The sequence below is a fragment of the Ovis canadensis genome, chromosome 4 (assembly GCF_042477335.2).
Source record: "Ovis canadensis isolate MfBH-ARS-UI-01 breed Bighorn chromosome 4, ARS-UI_OviCan_v2, whole genome shotgun sequence".
Taxonomy (NCBI): Eukaryota; Metazoa; Chordata; class Mammalia; order Artiodactyla; family Bovidae; genus Ovis; species Ovis canadensis.
In genome coordinates, this window is record NC_091248.1 from 104,060,860 (window position 1) to 104,081,342 (window position 20,483).

At 35.6% G+C, this 20,483-nt stretch overlaps 1 protein-coding gene across 14 annotated transcripts in view; it reads right to left on the bottom strand.

Moving 5' to 3' along the window:
- Nucleotides 1-895: 895 nt before the first annotated feature.
- POT1 (protection of telomeres 1) overlaps nt 896-20,483 on the bottom strand; it is a 96,108-nt gene continuing 76,520 nt past the window's right edge. For all 14 annotated transcript variants that reach the window (XM_069588298.1, XM_069588301.1, XM_069588299.1 and 11 more), the window contains 7 exons: nt 19,468-19,624; nt 17,264-17,469; nt 12,412-12,547; nt 8,178-8,266; nt 5,724-5,815; nt 4,067-4,172; nt 896-2,204 (listed from right to left, as the gene is read on the bottom strand). In XM_069588298.1, the coding sequence (XP_069444399.1) occupies nt 2,092-2,204; nt 4,067-4,172; nt 5,724-5,815; nt 8,178-8,266; nt 12,412-12,547; nt 17,264-17,469; nt 19,468-19,624 (899 nt within the window). In that variant the 3' untranslated portion in view covers nt 896-2,091. The remainder of the gene's footprint in view (nt 2,205-4,066; nt 4,173-5,723; nt 5,816-8,177; nt 8,267-12,411; nt 12,548-17,263; nt 17,470-19,467; nt 19,625-20,483) is intronic.

The following is a 20,483-nucleotide window of genomic DNA, read 5'->3' on the forward strand; positions in this document are numbered from 1 at the left end:
GAGTCCAAAAGTTCGTTATACACATCTGTGTCTTTTTTGCTGTCTTGTATACAGGGTCGTCATTGCCATCTTCCTAAATTCCATATATATGTGTTAGTATACTGTATTGGTGTTTTTCTTTCTGGCTTAAAACAGCAGCATCAGTCTCCTTCACTGTCTCGAACATGCTGACAATTTGGTGATGGGGGGAGATGGGCATTTAGGAGCTCTAATTTAGAGTTATTGTGAACAGAGGAAATCAGATATCCAATCCCTTTTTGTCAATAGTGTGTGAAAAACCTTTTAGTTAGTATAAGAGAACACATCACTGACTCCTCTTTTAACCTATCTCCAATGTTACTTCAGATATTTAAGGGAGAACTCACTTACAGAAAAATCCCATGCTAGCTTTTGCTCCAGAATCCTGGGGTGGTTATTAGCAGTGCAGCCTCTGAGCAGAGACAGTGTGAATTCAAGTGCTGACTGACAATAACTGTATACATTTAGGCAAATCAGCTTGTCAAGTCTCAGTTTTCTTATCAGGAAAATGGGTTGCCTGAAACTAAAATACATGTCACTCAGTCATGTCTGACTCTTTGTGACCCCATGACTGTAGCCCAACAGGCTCCTCTGTCCATGGCATTCTCCAGGCAAGAATACTAAAGTGAGCAGCCATTCCCTTCTCTGGGAGATCTTCCTGACCCAGCGATCAAACCTGGATCTTCTGCATTGCAGGCAGATTCTTTGCCATCTGAGCCATCAGAGAAGCCCAAAATACAAATTAAGTACTTACTTAGTATGGTACTTGGTGCATGGACAGTCCTAAATATCTGTTATATTGATACATTTGCTTTGACTCTTCACTTCCAATCATGCCTCAGCTCAACATAGGGCAAATAAATAAAAACAGTTGAAATTATATACTTATCTGTTCTTTATTAATACTGAGCTAGGCAGATCTGTATCTTTCAGTTGTCAGCAAATAACATACACAAATTTTTACATATATACAAATATATACAAGTATTTGTATAAAACTGAATACTCATGATTTTAAATTTAACAAATATCATCAGGTAAAAAGCAGACTACCATACTGAGTTAATTTTTCTCCTAATGTTCAACCTGAAATAGAAGTATATTTTACATAAGATCCTAACAAAAAGGTTAATACAGGTAAACCACGAACACTGCAAATTTGACCACTTGATTAGATTGAGAAGAAATGGAATAACTTCTAGTATCATCTAGAGAAACAAGCAATCAAAGCACATGAGTCTAAAAAAATAGAGTTATCCTCAACAGGTCAAAGTCAGCACCTGAGGAAAGCAATTCCACTACTTTCACTTAAAGCGAATCACTCTTTCAAGCACACTGCACCTCACGCAGAAAAGCACTTCTTCAAGGAGTACTTGCTTAAGCAGATCCCTTTGCACAAAAATGAAACAAATCAAGTCCTTGCATTCAGTAAAAGTTGAAGGTTTAAGGTGAGGACATTTCCTAAGTCAACAGGCTTGCTAAAATCATCCACATGGCTGATGTAATGCTGATGTTTTTTCTTCAGAAAAAGCAGTTCAACCAGGGATGGTGCATGGCAGAGAAATCAGTGGGTGACACATGGAAAAACCAACAGGGGGAGGATTTTTAGGGTGCTCATGCTCAGCAGCTCAGTTGGGTCCAACTCTTTGTGACCCCATGGACTGCAGTCCCCCAAGCTCCTTTGTCCACAGAATTTCGCAGGCAAGAATACTGGAGTGGGTTGCCATTTCCTACTCCAACTGTTAGGGCAAGGTAGCAAAATAGCTTCTCTGAAAGAAGAAGAGTCAAGAGTAAGTGAAAACACAGTCCTTATTTATTTGATGTCTCTCTTTTATACCTCTCACAGATATCATATTGGAGATTCTGAGCAATAGGAACATTTTGAACTTACAAGAGGGCATTAAGATAACACAATGCCTATTGGTCAAAACAAACAAACAAACAAAAAAACTGGCTAAAATGGAAAATAAACTATAGAATTAGATGTTTCATGTGTTTTATAGCAATCTCATAGAAAATGGTAATGTTTTCTAAAATTACAATATTTCATATGCTCTAAGCTGAATGTCAAAATTAGATAACATCATCTGCAATTGTAGTATCAAAAATCTGATAGCATATCTGCTGCTCCTTTCCACTTGTGACATTATATGACCTGATGAAGAATTCCAGCCATGGATATGCATCTACAAATCAAAAAATGAAGTGATAGTGAATCATTAAAACTAAACAAATAACTCTGAAATATGTATCTAAGCGTAACACTTAACTAGTAAAATTAACATATTTAATTTAGCTTGAGAAGTAAATAAATACACTCACCAAATTTAACATCATCTGTTCTTTCAAATACACAGTGGCTTCATGTTACTGTTTTGCAGCAATTCTGACTAATTTGAATTTTTCCCGAATAACATGAAAAAGTCACAATGTAGGGTTTTCAAAATATTTGATATCATAGGTAGTAATCTAAGTCATTCCCAACTTTTTTAAATTTTATTTTTTGGCTGTGCTGGGTCTTTGCTGTACTTGGGCTTGCTTCTCTAGTTACAGAGAGAGGGAGCTACTCTTCTTTGCAGTGCATGGGCTTCTCATTGTGGTGGCTTCTCCTGTTGCAGAGCACAGGCTCTAGAGCACATGGGCTTCAGCAGTTGAGCCACAGGAGCCTCTGAAGTGCAGGCTCAGCAGTTACAAGCACACAGGCTTAGCTGCCTCGTGGCATGTGGGATCTTCCTGAGCCGGGGATTGAACGCTTGTCTCCTGCACTGGAAGGAAGATTCTCAACCACTGGACCACCAGGGAAGTCCCTGGTGGGGACTTTTCTTTCTTTTTTTTCCTGCTGAGTGCTTACTGATCTACCCCGTTTTGTTTTTCTTGGCTGACTGAGAAGAAAACCAGCTCACCTTTACATCTGTCTAGCTGAAAGCCCTGTCAGGTACCAGGTACTCTGTCCAGGCAATATGGCAGCCACAGGTGCCATTTCCAAGCTTTGGTCATGACCACAGTGAATCTATATATAGCTTCTAGAACAGTCTGGTAATATTTCTTCAAGTTTGAATTTGAAAGACACTTAATATAATCCTAATTATTGGCAAGGGTCAAGCAAGACAGGCTTCTCCCATACTGTCGGTAGAACCATGAAGATGGAAAATACTCTTGAAAAGCCATCTGGTGGTATGTATCAAAAGCCTATCACATCTATGCTTTTTGATATGACTGTTTTACTTTCAAATATTTATCCAAAAGAATCCAAACAGCCAATAAAAATGAAAACTGACATCAAATAAAAGTATGTAAGTTAGACTTAGTTATGGATATACAAAAACTCTCTTTGGAATTGTTATAAAATGCAAAGACTGACTAGGGGAAAATAAAACCTGATTTGAGACAAACTATAAAAGTTAAACTGACAACAGCTAAATTTGCTGCTGGTAAAATCTGTTACTGATGAAAAATTGTTAGAAGAAGTCAAATTGCCTTAAAATGATTTAGATCTGCACATTTAAGGCAAAGAGAAATAATGGCCACAAAAGAAGTAGGTGTAATCAAGGCAATCTGACTTGAAGACTGGCTGATGAATCAAATATTACACAGAAAACAACAAAAGCTAGCAAAATATTTAGCAAACTAAAAACTTATAAAATCTGAAATTAGTTAATATTGAATGAACAATTTATCAGTGAACTGGCTAAGTGAGTTTTTTACAGGAAATGTTTGTCAAAATTTCGTCCGTTGGCTTAATTTCAACTGTTTGTATGCACAAGCAGCTTATCAAATGTGTTTGCAATCAAAACTGCCTCCTCCTGATACATTTCAAAATATATAAAAAATCTTTTATTCATTTCAGGAATTATGATTCATAACTGTCTTATCCTTGCTACAGTCTTCATCAGTAGGTAGGTCATACAGTATCATCAATAACTACTTTATAAATTTATTTGGATTCAAATTTTAAAACTTTTTTTACCTCTAAAAGTCCAGAGATTAGCCATAAGCTAAGTATTATTTCAAGAGAGAATGAATGGCATTAATAAGTATTACTGCCTACCAATTTTTGCTCCAGGAGGACAAAACATATCCATGATCATTTCCATACTGTGCTGAAGATTATCATTGTTTAAGACTTCTGATGCTGGAATCTGGAAGAAATTTTCCTTAAGAAAAACATGAAGAAACAAGGAAATGATCAGAAATTATAATCAATGTGAAAATATTTGAATATTATCTAATTAAAACCATCTATACTATTTCACCCTATTTATATCATAGAATTCATAAACTAGAGTGCTAAACTCTAAAATCTAATTCATTACTTTAAAGACAGCTTTGAGATACATATAAAATCAAGTTAAATTGTCTTGACATATGATAAAAGTAATAAGCAGAGCACAGTGAAGTTTACTATTCTCTTGACAGCAGACAGACTAAGCACGTACAATGACTAAGTGCCAAGTTTAAAACAGTATAATATATACTATATATTTATTTGTTTAACTTTTTCTCCTCTACTATTTGTAAGATCCAGGAGGGAAAGGAGTTTGCTTGCTTCACTCATTGCCACATTCCTATCACAAAGAAAAGCACTTGGCATAGTGCAGGTGCTCATTAACTATTTAATAAATGGATAAACTGCTTAGGCAGAAGAAAAGCTGTCCTCCTCTTTATCCCAGATTTTTTTCCCAATGTGTGTAGTAAAAAATTTAACCTCACTGGCCTTTGCCCTCAGTTTCTGAGAGGTAATCTCTAAAACCTTGGGACATCATGCCTCACAGGCGTGTCTGCATTTGCCTGGGGAACTTGGGTCACTCTAACACTGCGATTTAGGGTGGAGAGTTTGGAGTATGTGGTTTTAACTTGACCACTGGAGGGGCTGAAGACTGAGATAAGTCACATGGGCAGCCAATAATGACTACCTGATGAAGTTCCAATAAAAAACTGGACACTATGGCTCCTTTGGGCTTCCCTGGTTGGCAACACCTCATGTGTACTGCTACACATCATTACCAGGAAAGTAACACTGTCCACGACTCCACAGGAAGAGAACAAATGGAAGCTCCATGTTTGAAACTTTCCTGGATTCATTTATGCACCTCTTCCCTTGATGATTTTAACCTATACCCTTTAGCCATAATAAATTGTTAACAGTGAGCATAACGGCACACAGTAAGTTCTGTGAGTCTTTCTAGTAAAAGAGTGGTCGTGGAGACATCTGTACTTTTGATTGGTGTCAGAGGTAAGGGTCTTGGTCTCGGGAACCCCTCAACTTGAAATTGTTAGAAATGAAGGTGGTCTTGTGGATAGCTACCAAGCTTCACATAATACAAAGGATCTTCCCATAAAAGTAATTTCATTCTTTCTAATATGAAATGTTGGAGACTTAAAAAGCCCAGTGAAATGCTAATAGATATTGCCTGAGGGTATGTCCACGCCTCTGCCTTCTGTTCTTGGAGTATAACTTTGGCATGGTATGGAGGAGTCTTTCCTTAAATTCTTCTTTTTCAGTTTCTCACTATTCACATATTAAGACTACAGTGTCAAATCAAGAGAGAGTAAATACATACATAATTTAAGATTTATGTGCTTGTGTTTTATTTATTCTTCTGAGTTGCCTTACATGTTCTCAGTAATAAGGTAGGCGTGAATAAATATATTAAAATTCAAAAAAGTACTATTTTAGAAATATCTTCACTACCTCTGTTACTTACAGAATCCATGAGGTAAGCTTCCAATACTCCCGTTCCATCGTCAAGAGTAAATGTCATCACAAACACTTGTCGGAGGGGAACAATGCCCAGTGCTAATGGAGGAAAAAAGTTGAAACCATATGAATCTATGTCTTTTTTCTTTGACCACACTGTGCTCCCTCCAGTAAAAGCATGGAGTCTCACAACCACTGGACCACCAAGAAGTCCCACTATGCCTTTTAATAAAAGTGAAGAAAAAAGTTGTTTTGTGATATTATGTTCCTGTTAATCTTGTTTACTAAAATAATTCAAGAGACCAAAAAAAAATTAAAAAAGGCACTCCTTTTTGTTCCCTAATACTAATATGTTGAGCTATTTCAGAAGGGTAATTTTGGAATATTACACTACACCTATATAGAGACAATGACTCAAGAGCAACAGTATCTTTTTTTGTTAAATTTATTTTCAAAAATTTATGTTTTGGCTGCACTGGGTCTTCCTTGCTGCATGAGAGCTTTTCCAGTTGTGAGTGGCAAGCAGGGGGTACTCTCCATTGCACTGCAGGGGCTTCTCACGTGGTGGCTTCTCCTGTTGCGAAGCACAGGCTCTAGAGAGTGTGGGCTCAGTAACCGGGATGCCGGGGCTTAGCTGCTCTGCGGCATGTGGGATCTTCCCAGACGAGGGATGGAACCCATGTCCTTGTATTGGCAGGTGGATTCTTAACCACTGGACCATCAGAGAAGTCCCAGTACCTTTTTAAAAAACTAAATGTTGATATAGCATTATCTTTAAAATGAGTTACTCTTCACAGAAAATATAAAAGTGAATTCAAGAAAGGCAATTCAATGCATGTTAGCTTATGAAAGAGAAAATTTAAGTGCCAGAATGTTCTTACAACAAACAGCATACAGTTCAATGGTTAGGATTTTGTAACCTGTCTCTATCCTTTGGATTTTAAGCACAGAGATCACTTATTTTTTAAAAGACAGCATCTGGTTGAATGATGCCAGAATCTGAGATTTCATAATTTGGTTAAGATGAGGAAAAAGGAAGAAATTAAAGTGATACTAAATCATATGAAAATGTATAGGTTAAGATGAATATCTTATTTTGTGTCTATAAATGAAAGACATTCAAAATGCTTATATAATGGAATATTGTCTTCCGTCTGTGGAATTCATATTCAAATATGACTAATAAAGGGGGCAAGTAAGAAAAATAAATTAGGGCATAGAGACATGAGAGAAATCGTTAATATAGAGGAACTGATTTTAAAGATTCAAGTCCTCAATAGACTGTGGGCTAAAACCAAGAAGGATGAACATAAAACCTACTCTAAGGGACCGATAAGCAAACAAAGAACTACGTTAAGTACAGGATGACGAGATCAAGCTTGAAGTACACAGCAAGAAACTCATGCAAAAGTTAACCTGGACTTTAACTGGACCACAAACAAAACATGAATTAGTGGTATCATATAGCTAGATTAAAAGAGAAAGAAAACAAAACCAAGAATATAAACCAATATCTACACAGTAAAATTTTCAGGCAAGCAGGAGCACTGTCCAATTTTAGGGAATAAAGGTTTTCTCCATATTCCAAATTGGCCAACATCTGCAGCCCTGTTTCTAGCTTTGAGTACCAAACTTTGAGAAGAAGATCGGTAAAATGGAATGCTTATTGAAGAGGAGAAATAAAGCAATAAGAAACATGGGAAAGTACCAAAGGAAGTGTGGGCACCTGCTTGGAGAAATAAGGACTTAATGAATACTTGACAGATTACCTTCAAAGGCACAGTCTATTGATTTTATACGAGGGAACACATGGACTCTAATTCTGTTAATAGTAGACAGAATGTGGCCCATGTTGAAATTGCAGGTAAGCAGGTTTTGCCCCACTGTTAAGTACTGCATCTAAAAAGTAAGAGATTTGTTACCTTACAATGTAAATCCCGTGGACAGAGGAGCCTGGTGGGCTGCTGTCCGTGGGGTCGCTCAGAGTCATACATGACTCAAGTGACTTAGCAATGTAAATGGGTCCCCAGTCGCTGGGGAGTTTTAAGCCAAGGCTGGATGACCACAGTTAATGATGTGATATAAAAAGACTCTTATTATTCCAGTAAAGACTTGTATTAGGTAAAAAGTTGTAATAGCTAGCTCTAAAATTCTTTCCAAACCCAAGATACCATAAACTGCAGAGATTTTTCACAAGTTGTATTTATGATTAATACTAAATTACTGAAAATTAAAATGTAGTAAATGAAAAATACTGGCAGATTCTTAAAAGTACATTTTCAGGTTTTTTAAATATTTAAATTTTTATTATGATCACTGTGAATGGTTCTGCTTAAGAAAAACTAAACTTTAGCATAACCTTTGCTCTGATTTAAAAATATCCACAAATACTGAAATATTATGAGTGAGACTATCCTATACAAAGACAGTTACAATTATAGGACACAGAAATTTATCTAACCTTCTGCCACAGAAGAAGGAATCCACGATGTTTTATTAACCAGGGAATTTAGATTTTTTATTGGTCTCAAATTAGAGCAGTGTTTACATCTGAAATCAATAAAAGAAAAAATAATTTATTATAAGTAATTATTATAACTCATTTAATTATTCTAAATCTTTGCTGTGCAAGCACACACAATTTAAAAAGTATATTATTAAAAAAAAGAGCACTGCAATTTCTGTATTTTAATGTATATATTACAAACAATTATTAAAAAAATAAACTTCTTACAATAGAAGCAATCCAAAAAGAGAGTACAGTCAGAATATACATTGCTAAGCTGACAATGAGAAAGGTTCCAGGTGCAGGCTGTTAATTAATTTGGCTAATTTCCTTATTTGATAAAGTGAAAGACTCTAAAGACTCTTTTGATTTATGGCTCTGAGAACAATATGTAATACCCAAGACCTTAAATTTATAAATATAGCCAATAGGAGAAAGTTACTCTAACTAAAGAAGTTAGTAGTAGGACATATTTAGAGAATCATAGTTTATGATGCTTAATGTTAGTTAGGGGTTTCCTAGGTGGCAGAGTGGTAAAGAATCTGCCTTCAAAGAAGGAGATGTGGGTTCAATCCCTGGACTAGGAAGATCTTCTGGAGGAAATGCTAACCCACTCCAGTATTCTTGCCAGGATAATTCAATGGACAGAGGAGCTTGATGGGCTACAGTCCATGGAGTTGCAGAGATGGACAAGACTGAGCAACTGAGCATGCATGTACAATACTATATTTATTCTTTGTAATATAAATCAATCTAAAATCACATAATACACTTACATTGTACATTATCTAGTACAGATATTTTACTTTACTTATATATAAACTTATAGATAAACCCTGATGTTGGGAGGGATTGGGGGCAGGAGAAGGGGACAACAGAGGCTGAGATGGCTGAATGGCATCACCGACTCGATGGACATGAGTTTGAGTGAACTCCAGGAGCTGGTGATGGACAGGGAGGCCTGGCATATTGCGATTCATGGGGTCACAAAGAGTTGGATATGACTGAGCGACTGAACTGAACTGAACTGAAATGACTTTTTATTATATATATTAATATTTAGGAGGTGTTGATAAGAAAATAAACTTGGATAAAAATATAAAATTAACATTTAAAAGGTTCATGCAGAATACTTTTCATTTGCATTCTAGGGAGGAACAGAGGGTAACTACATTACATATTATCTCCTTCAACTCTTCAAATACACCAAAGCATCTTCTTTAACAGAAAAAGCTAACTGGGTGAGTTACCTTCAAAAATGGCTGTAATACTAAACTTTAGAGATTGATAAAGTAACTATACAAATTAAAAATTAAAGAGTAACAAGCACAAATTAGAGAATTCATTACTTCCAAAGTAATGAAAGAGGAAAAAGGAGAAAAATAAGAACATTTTTATAAATTAATCCAACAGATGACTGGAGAAAAAAAATAAAGTAATAACAAAAAAGGGTGAGAAGGGAAACAATATTATGGTAAGTGTGGAGAAGGAAACAGCAACCCACTCCAGTATTCTTGCCTGGAGAATCTCATGGACAGAGGAGCCTGGTGGGCTACAGTCTATGGAGTCGCAAGAGTTGGACACAACTTAGCAACTAAACTACCACCACCACCACCAAGTGTAAAACAACATGAAATATAATGTAGAAATAAAACCTAGATGTTTTAGTAATTAACTTATTTTAAAATCATCTACAAAAAAACAACTAAAATCTATTGGCATTTATTTATGAGACCTACTAAAATGTAACAACAAAGAAATATAAAAGCAATGGGATGAGAATAAGATACACCATGCAATTACCAACCAAAAAAAGCTGATATAGTTATAAGAATATGAAAAAAAAACATTACAGCAAAAAATCATAATAGATGAAGTTATTACATAAGGATATACAGTACACTGAATTCATCAAGAAGATGAAATGCTGAACCTGAATGAACAAACAAAAAAGACTCAAAACATATAAAGTACACACTGACAGAATAAAACGCCACAAACCCACAATCACAGAGGACATTAACCATAGCCTCTAAGAAGGTACTATATAGTTAAAATCACAAAGGAAAGAAGGTTTGAATACAATTAATAAGCTTGTCTAATGGACATAACTAAACACTATTAAACATTAAACACAACTATTAGAAAATACACATTCTTTTAAAAATCTATGTAGTATGTACAAATTATGAACAAACATATTCCTTGATAAAGCAAAGATGGATCATTATGAAATACATCAAGCTATTTGGTTAAAAAGTAATTAACTAAAATATAAATAAGAATGCAGCACATAAAATGAGTGTGTGAAAAATTTTAAATACAGAGTGAAATAATTCATGGGCCAAAGAAATAATAATGGAAATTGTGAAACATTTAGAAATGACAAGAAAAACAGTATCTATTAAACCTTTGGTTAAAGCTATGGCTACTTTCTCAGGGGAAAATTACAGAATTCAATATAAATATTTAATTGTATACTAAAAAACAGTGAATTAAGTGAGGCAAACATTCAATTTAAAACATTACATGAATGGAGTACTAAGGAAACCTACAGAAAGTAAAGGAAAGAAGTAAAGAAGAATAATAAACAAAATACAGACCATCAACAAAAACAAAAGCTAGTTGCTTTGGCAAAAAAGGCCAAGGGTTAAAAAGTTGCAAATAATATGAAGTGAATTCAAGAAGAGATAAAAAGAAGACTTAAGCACTATGAATAATTTTATGTCAATAAATTTAAACCTGAAAAACAAATAAAATACTATTTTAGAAAACTTTCATTACTAAAATAGATTCAAGGACAAACAAATTCTTAAAAGATGTGCAACTGCTAAAAAACTGAAGCAGTAGTTTCAGTTTACTAAAAAAGTAACATAATCAGAAATCTAAGTAAAGTTTTATAAAAACTTTAAGGTCTTGTCAAACATTTTGGTAAATACGACTATATTAATATTGGAAACATCTATAAAATAAAAAGAACCATAGAGTTAAAAAAGTATAGGGCGGACTAGAAGTTTGATGAGATGCATGTAACTGCATACAAAAGTTTACAAAAATTCTTTCTACATCTCTTTGTAGAATTATTACAATCGGCTAAACACACACAGGACTTCCCTGATGGCTCAGACAGTACAGAATCTGCCTGCAATGCGGGAGACATGGGTTCGATCCCTGGACTGGGAAGATCCTCTGGAGGAGGGCATGGCAACCTACTCTAGTATTCTTACCTGGAGAATCCCTATGGACAGAGGAGCCTGGCAGGCTACAGTCCATGGGGGTCACAGAGTCAAACACATGGCACAAACACACACAAGAACCAAAACAGTGACCAATAATTCAATAGGAAAAACAAGTGAAAAATGTGTATATGGAATTCACAGAAGAGAAAACCTAAACAGCCAATAAACATGAGAAATATTTAAACTCACAAAAACAGCAGATACTACTCGATGCTCATCAGTCTAACAAAATCATAATTCGGACTAATACCAAGAGCTAGGTGCCAAAGAGAATCCGAGGTAAACAAATTTTTACACATTGCTGATTCAACCACATGGCAATCCACTCCAGTACCCTTGCCTGGAGAATTCCATAGACAGAGAAATCTGGAAGGCTATAGTCCACAGAGTCACAAATGGTCAGATACAACTGAAACAACTTAGCACGCACACTGCACGACTGGACCATAATCACTGGAAAGACAATCTGGTATTTTCCAATAAAGCAGAAAATATTCTATAACCCAAGGTTTCACAAAGCAGAACCCTTTGACTGTTTGATCAGGTGGAAACACAGATGTTATCTACACTGCCTCTTTCCAAACCTAGTAAGTAGCTCCTAATGTAATTTGATAACTTCTACTTTCTCACTGGCAACTCATTTATAACTTTGTGGCACAGAAATTCTGGAATTCAATTACTTAACTTTTACTAGGATGCAGCTCTGAACTTTCTCTGTAACAAGCATCTAAATTTTTAGAAAGCAAATTAATATTAGCCTTTAGGGCAGCCTTAAACCTAGCAGAGTACAGACACTCAATATACATGCTATTCAAAGAAGAGACATATACCAAAAAAAATCTATCACCTATAAACTGGTACTCAATCACTATCCACTAAATACAGTAACAACTGGGATAAAATAATAAACAAATAAATACAATTAAAAGTTCCCATTATTGAAAACATACCCATAGTGATGTATTTTTCCTTGTATAAGAAATGGAGCTGAAAGGTCAAGGACTTCCAGGTCTTCATGGCCAGATCTTACAGGAATTACACTATGAAACTTGTCTGAGAGTTTGCAGATTTCACTGAGTGTACCTCCTATTAAAAGGGAACAAACAAACCCTTCAAATAGTACAAATATAAAGTAGACAGACTGGGGTATTTACCATGCAACGTCTTAAAGGCAGTAAAAGACTAACAGGATGGACAGAAAAAGACAACAAATGCCATGAATTTAACACGCTTATACACTTATTGTTAAAAATAGCAATTTGTAAACTTAGGATCCTATTCATTGATTAAAGAAACCACTGAGAAAAAATGGTGAGATATGAGCAAAATAAAAGGTTTGTGAAATATGAACTACCATCTTTTAAAATTTATACAAATTGCTCTTTAAGCCTGGAACACTTTGGTTCGAATGACCTAAAAAGAATAAATTTGAGAATGGAAAAATGAGGGGATTCCCATTATTAAGTCTGCTATATACTACTAATGTCTAGGCAAATTTAGTCTTGAGTTTGAAATGAATCTTTTCAGTTTTCAGTTCAGTTCACTCGCTCAGTCGTGTCTCTTTGGGACGCCATAGACTGCAGCACGCCAGGCCTCCCTGTCCATCACCAACTCCGGAGTTTACTCAAACTCATGTCCACTGAGTTGGTGATGCCATCCAACCATCTCATCCTCTGTCATCCCCTTCTCCTCCTGCCCTCAATCTGTCCCAGCAACAGGGTCTTTTCAAATGAGTCAGTTCTTCGCATCAGGTGGCCAAAGTATTGGAGTTTCAGCTTCAGCATCAGTCCTTCCAATGAAGACTCAGGGATGATCTCCTTTAGGATGGACTGGTTGGATCTCCTTGCAGTCCAAGGGACTCTCAAGAGTCTTCTCCAACACCACAGTTCAAAAGCATCAATTCTTCGGCACTCAGCCTTCTTCACAGTCCAACTCTCACATCCATACATGACTACTAGAAAAACCACAGCTTTGACTAGATGGACCTTTGCTGGCGAAGTAATGTCTCTGCTTTTTATTATGCTGTCTAGGTTGGTTATAACTTTCCTGCCAAGGAGCAAGCATCTTTTAATTTCATGGCTGTAATCACCATATGTAGTGATTTTGGAGCCCCCAATAGTAAAGTCTGCCACTGTTTCCCCATCTACTTGTCATGAAGTGATGGGACCAGATGCCATGATCTTAGTTTTCTGAATGTTGAGCTTTAAGCCAACTTTTTCACTCTGCTCTTTCACTTTCATCAAGAGGCTCTTTAATTCTTCTTCACTTTCTGCCATGAGGGTGGTGTCATCTGCATATCTGAGGCTATTGATATTTCTCCCAGCAATCTTGATTCCAGCCTGTGCTTCATCCAGCCCAGCATTTCTCATGATGTACTCTGCATGTAAGTTAAATAAGCAGGGTGACAAGATATAGCCTGGACAGACTCCTTTCCCTATTTAGAACCAGTCTGTTGTTCCATGTTCAGTTCTAACTGTTGCTTCTTGACCTGCATGCAGATTTCTCAAGAGGCAGGTCAGTTCAGTTCAGTTGCTCAGTCATGTCCAACTCTTTGCAACCCCATGAACCACAGCACACCAGGCCTCCCTATCCATCACCAACTGCTCGAGTCTACCCAAATCCATGTCCATTGAGTCCATCCAATCATCTCATCCTCTGTCGTCCCCTTCTCTTCCTGCCCTCAATCTTTCCCAGCATCAGGGTCTTTTCAAATGAGTCAGCTCTTTGCATCAGATGGCCAAAGTAATGGAGTTTCAGCTTCAACACCAGTCCTTCCAATGAACACCCAGGACTGATCTCCTTTAGGAGGCAGGTCAGGTTGTCTTGTATCCCATCTCTTTCAGAATTTTCCACAGTTTATTGTGATCCTCACAATCAATGGCTTTGGTATAGTCAATAAAGCTGAAATAGATGTTTTTCTGGAATTCTCTTGCTTTTTTGATGATCCAGCGGATGTTGGCAATTTGATCTCTGGTTCCTCTGCCTTTTCTAAAACCAACTTGAACATCTGGAAGTTCACAGTTCTTTTCAGTTTAACATTTAATTTAAATATAAATGTGAACAGTTCAAGTAATTGAAATTCCTGTATAGTGTTTCTTCATTTTTCCTATGAAAAATCATCACACTCAAATGTTATGACAGAAGGGCACTAAAACCATCAGGTTGGCTGAGAAGAAATAGAATGTTCAATGGCATACCATTATTAGAAGGCAGCCTTATCTCTGATTACTCAAACCTACCAGTATCTTTTCTGGTACACTTTTACTTAGACTGATAATTCTTCCTCTCCAGGGAAAGAGAACATGATTTATAAAAATAGTTTTGTGTATTTCCTAAAAATTTGTGTATAATTTATAGTGTTGAAATTCAATTGTGAGGGGGAAGTATTTCTGGCATAATGGAGTTAAGAACATTCAAAAATACACATCTCTATAATAGCAAAAAAGAACTTTGGCAAAAATGATCAAATTCAACTTTTTCAGAACTCTAGAATTAAAGTAAAGAAACTGCCTGCAATGTGGGAGACCTGGGTTCGATCCCTGGGTTGGGAAGATCTCCAGGAGGAGTGCATGGCAATCCACTCCAGTATTCTTGCCTGGAGAATTCCAACCACAGAGGAGTCTGGCAGCTATAGTCCATGGGGTCACAAAGAGTCAGACACGACTGAGTGACTAAGCACAGAAATCAACCAAAGGTTTGCAACAATTTAAGGAGTGTCATTCAAAAATAGTGGATAAATCTTTGTGAGAACAGCAAGCTTTGTGGCATTTTAACTTGCCCGGCTCCCATACCTCTTTTCTCAGATTTGTAATAGCCTAGGCCTGGAGGTTTTAATACTCAGAAATATGATAAAATAAAAATAGCCTGGCTGGCAACAGTCCATAGGGTTGCAAACAAAGTCAATTACACATTAGGTTTACTACTCTAGGTGTTGAAGTTACATAGATTAAAATTACATGTATTCTGACCTCAGGGAAGTTTTACATTCTAATAAAGACAACAAATCTATAAACAGACAGATAAGGCACAAATATAAGAAGAAAATGCCCTACTAGAAGTTCATATGGTATGTAATAAGAATGACTCAAATCTGCCTGATAAATCAGAAAAATGCCTGATGCATGTAGGTGTTCATTAAATATTATATATGAATTGCTGAATAAGGAGAATTGCTGCATTTACTTCTGAAGAAGTATTAGAGCAGAATTTCCCAGGAAAACAGCAATGGAATGGCAAAGAGGTACAGAGAAATACACTAGGTTTAAGATGTATCACCAGTTCAGTACGCCTACAGGGTGGGATGGGAATTGATGTAGGAGATGAGATTGAAAATTTGAGGGATAACTGGTAATTAGAGATAGAAGCAGGAGCTACGGGGACTTCTCTGTTAAACTTCCTTTGGACCCTCAAGGCCAACTTGGCTAAGAACAGAATTCTGTGGGAGGCAGCAAAGCACAAAAGGACCCGAAGGCGTATTTGACATCCTCTTAGTTGGCTCTACAAGGACAGTTCTAATATAGTCTGATAGAATCATGGCTTTATTTTATTTTTAGGGCATATAAATAGTCTTACTCCATTTGTGTGTGTGTGTGTATGTCTTTGTTTTTATGTCTATCTTCTGGTACAGGTAAAAATACTGTTAAGGAAGTAAGTTGTCACATTTCACTCATAAAAATGGAAAAGTTTTTTCAAGCTCTAGTATATCATAATGATGAGGGTAGGGGAACAGATAATTTCATATGGTACTAAGGCATATGTACACTATGCTAACTTTCCTAGAAAGAAACTGGGTAACATTTACTTAATTCTTTGTGCCCCCATAATTACACTTCATCCAGGGGGAGGTACAGTTTATCACAGAGTTACTATGTCAAAAAACAGGAAGTAACTCAGTTTCACTAGTCACTATACTGGGAACCACTATACTGTGGTTGTTTTCTCATGTATAAAATAGCTTATAATAGTACCAACTTCATAGGATTATTAAATCAGTTAAGATATAGAAATTAATTAGAATAGTTTCCTATATGCATAATATATTAAAACAAAAAATGTTCATGAAAACACCACCAATGTTTATACACATATGTATTCACATATATATATAATTATTTTTTAAAAGATTATGAATTACTTTTATATACAGAAAAACATCAGTAATAAAAATGATCATAATCCATTGTAATAAAGATCAGTTCATTTACAAAATGAAACTAAAGTTTTCTCTACTGCAAATTAGAGGCAGTCTTCTTTTATTATGTATTGTTATATAAATATTAGATAAAAATAAGACAAAAGTATAAAAGAAATGCAAAAACAAATTTGACTTAAAGCTTCATTCTTTTAAAATACTGTATGTCAAGTTATCTTTACTTGAGTCAAGGATTCCTTCCTTGGTTTAGCTGTCAACAGATGACTTTCATTTTTATGAAACAAGAGTGACATCCAGAGGCCAAGTCAACAGCAACTATATATAATAAACAGCTTCTTGATTATTATTCAGCTCAAAAATCATACTGGATCTCATTAAGATTGCATGTGGGACTCTAACAAGATGAACAAATGCAAACACTTAAGTTTAATGTATAATTTCAAAATGTCATTCAACTAAACTTAGATATGTATATGTGTATGTATATAGTTGAATCTAATTGTTACAGATATTATGTTATATGAAATTTAAAGCAACAATAGTTTGATTTTATATGTTCAAGGTTGCCCCTAAAATAAATTTAGCAATAATTAATCAGAGAAAGGCAGAAGAAAAAGCTGTATGTTAATAAAATGGTAAAAACATCATACCTTCTATCAAAATTAGACAGTCATTTGAAAGTGGAAGAATACCATTATTTTTCACAAAATGAATAGCTACTTTTCGTCCTCCTTGATCTTTAGTGGTCCAGACCTTCGAATTATATAAGGATGTATTTTGTAGCTTGGTATCTGGGGTTTTGCTTGTACCCTCTTGCAAAATCTTATCCAAATCCATCTCATGTGGCACTTCTTGCCTAAAATCATCAACAATGGAATAACACAAAAATAACTGGTATAAGCTTAGAAAGTCAAATTTAACAAATTATCCAATTAAAAGAATGTTTATATGCTTATGAACCATCTACTTATTTTAAAATATTGAGATAATTCACTCTGCAGATTAAAGGACTCATTCAATAGAAAGATATTGGATGACATTTCATGGTTAATTAGATCCATATCATAATTACATTAATAACCACCAATTTCCTTGCCTGGCTCTGTGATACCAAGATTATGTATAATTATTTCTTCACCAAATTGTTCTCTGTAAGGAATGCTAAACCTCCCAGTAGGAACCCTATCTTCACTCCAGCTAAATATTCACTTAACCATTTAAGTAATTTCACTTTCATAGGGTACCTATTTTATAGACCAGTATTTATTTTGATTCCTTTTAATCTAGAATATAATTTTATAAAATCATATGGCAAAATATGATATAGTAGAAATTGCATAATCTGGAATCAAAAGGTCTATCTCCTTTACTGTTCCATCACCAATCAAGTGTGTAACTTTAGGTAAAATCTCTTAACCTTACTAAACGTTCTACTTTTTTGTGTTGTCTTTAATATTTATCTAATTTTACAGCTATGATTGGTCTTTGTTGCTGCACATGGGCTTTCTCTAGTTGTGGCGAGTGGGGGCTACTCTTTGTTGGAGTGCGTGGGCTTCTCAGGAGATTCCCTCGTGGCTCACCTGGTAAAGAATCCACCTGCAATGCAGGAGAATCCACCTGGGTTTGATCCCTGAGTTAGGAAGATCCCCTGGAGAAGGGAACGGATACCCACTCCAGTATTCTGGCCTGCAGAATTCCATGGACTGTATAGTCCATGGGGTCACAAAGCGTCGGACACAACTGAGCAACATTCACTTCACTATGGGCTTCTCACTGAGGTCGCTTCTCTTGCTGAGGAACACAGGCTCTAAGGTGCACAGGCTTCTGTAGTTGTACATGGGCTCAGCAGTTGGGGCTTGTGGGCTCCAGAGTATAGGCTCAGAAGTTGTGGTACACAGGCCTAGCTGCCCTGAGGCATGCGGCTACCTCCCGGGCCAGGGGTCGAACCCGTGTCCCTTGCATTACAAGGCGGATTCTTAACCACTGGACTGCCAGGAAAGCCCCAAACCTCTTAACCTTTCCGAAATGTTTTCCTCATCTGAAGCCCAAATAGATAGAAAACAATCCCTTGTTTTACAGAAGGAGATCTGATGGTTAAAAATCTCCACAAACAGTACTATACTTACATTTCAGAGGGGAAACCATATGTACATTAGTGCAGAGCACACACACAAACAACATGTCCCGATGATGAAGTATATACATGTGTTTGTTACATACATAGAGGGAAGATAGTCAAATTGCATACATAGAGGAAGAGGGATTAAAAATAATTTTCAAAATATGTCTTGAGCCAATAATAAGTACATATATATTCTAATGTCCTATATATTTACTCATTTATATAAAAATTGATGCTTAGCATAAAGATTTTCAGAAACTGAGAAATCCTCAATTATTAACAAAAATTTAAATTATGTTCACTGTATTGTAGTTATTAAGCAGGACAGAAATATTTCCAACAAGGTAACAATTAGGAATTTCAACTAACCAGAAATCTTATCTATTTAAGATTAGTTAATAATGGTTTACTTTCAATATTTTTTTGTTACAAATGAGAAAGTCTGCTTAAATATTTTCATTGTCTGTTACTTGTCTGCATGTATCAGAGCTACTAAATTGAATTTCAGATCTAAAAATAGCACCTACTTTGTTTACTACTATGAAGAAATATCAAAAGGATTTACCTTTAAGGAATTAGTGTTTTCTCTTAAAAAGATTACCATTCTTTCAAAACACAATAGGTTCAAACCATAACTGATTCACTTCCATGACTTAAACTTATACATAAGAAAATATATATACACGAATTTTATGAAATGAAAACTTTGGTTTTATTACAGAAAATACTTACAGTAAATGACACTTAGGACAATAAAGTTTGACAGACTGAAAGAGTTTTCTGGGCTTATATGATCTCAGTTTTGCTCGGATACGATATTGTTGAGGAGTGTTTTGTTTCAAAATAGCACACAGTGGGGTTTTCTCCAAATATTGATGACCTGTAAGTACTATGAAGAATTTTTGGATGAAGTTAGATAAATCTATAAGGATATCAATATATTCATGACAAGAATCTCCATGAAAAAAATATACGATAAAATCTAAGTTGTATTAACTGTCAACTTTGGTAACATTTTACCACATCATCTCTGTCATTTTCTCTGTCTCTCCATATATATATATGTATATATATAAATCTTACAGATACATGGTTCACATATACATATATTCACATATTTATATATATATATATGAATCATTTGATAGTAATTTCCAAACATTATACCCCTTTACCCCCAACTACTTCAGTGTGTATTTTACAAGCACATGAAATTTCATTAATATATTATAATGCTATTTTCAACATCAAAACACTTACCAATGATTATCACTGAATCAACAGATGTTCAAATTTCTCCAACTAGCCCCATAATGCTCCTATTTAGCATTTTAATTTCAGGTCCAGGATCTAATCCTGAACTATTTGGAGTCCTTCAGTGTAGAATAGTTCCTAAGCTTTTCTTCGTCTTTCAAGATGTTGATATACTGAGAATCTGAGGCTGTTTATTTGGGTGTGTCTGGTTTTTATCACGATCAGATATCGGTCGTGCATTTTGGTAGGAGTACTACCATATAAGCGATACTGTGGCCCTCTCGGAGCATACGAAGAGCACATGGTGTCAGTGTTTTCACTCCTGCGGACGTGCAACTGCTCAGCTCATTAAGGGGGTCAGTAGGTTTCTCCACTATAACCTTATTATTCCCCCCTCCATAATTAATAAAAAAGCATTTGATAAAATATAAATATCCCAATTTCATCAAATGCTTAGAATCCTGCTAGCTTAGGATCCACCAATGATTGGCAAC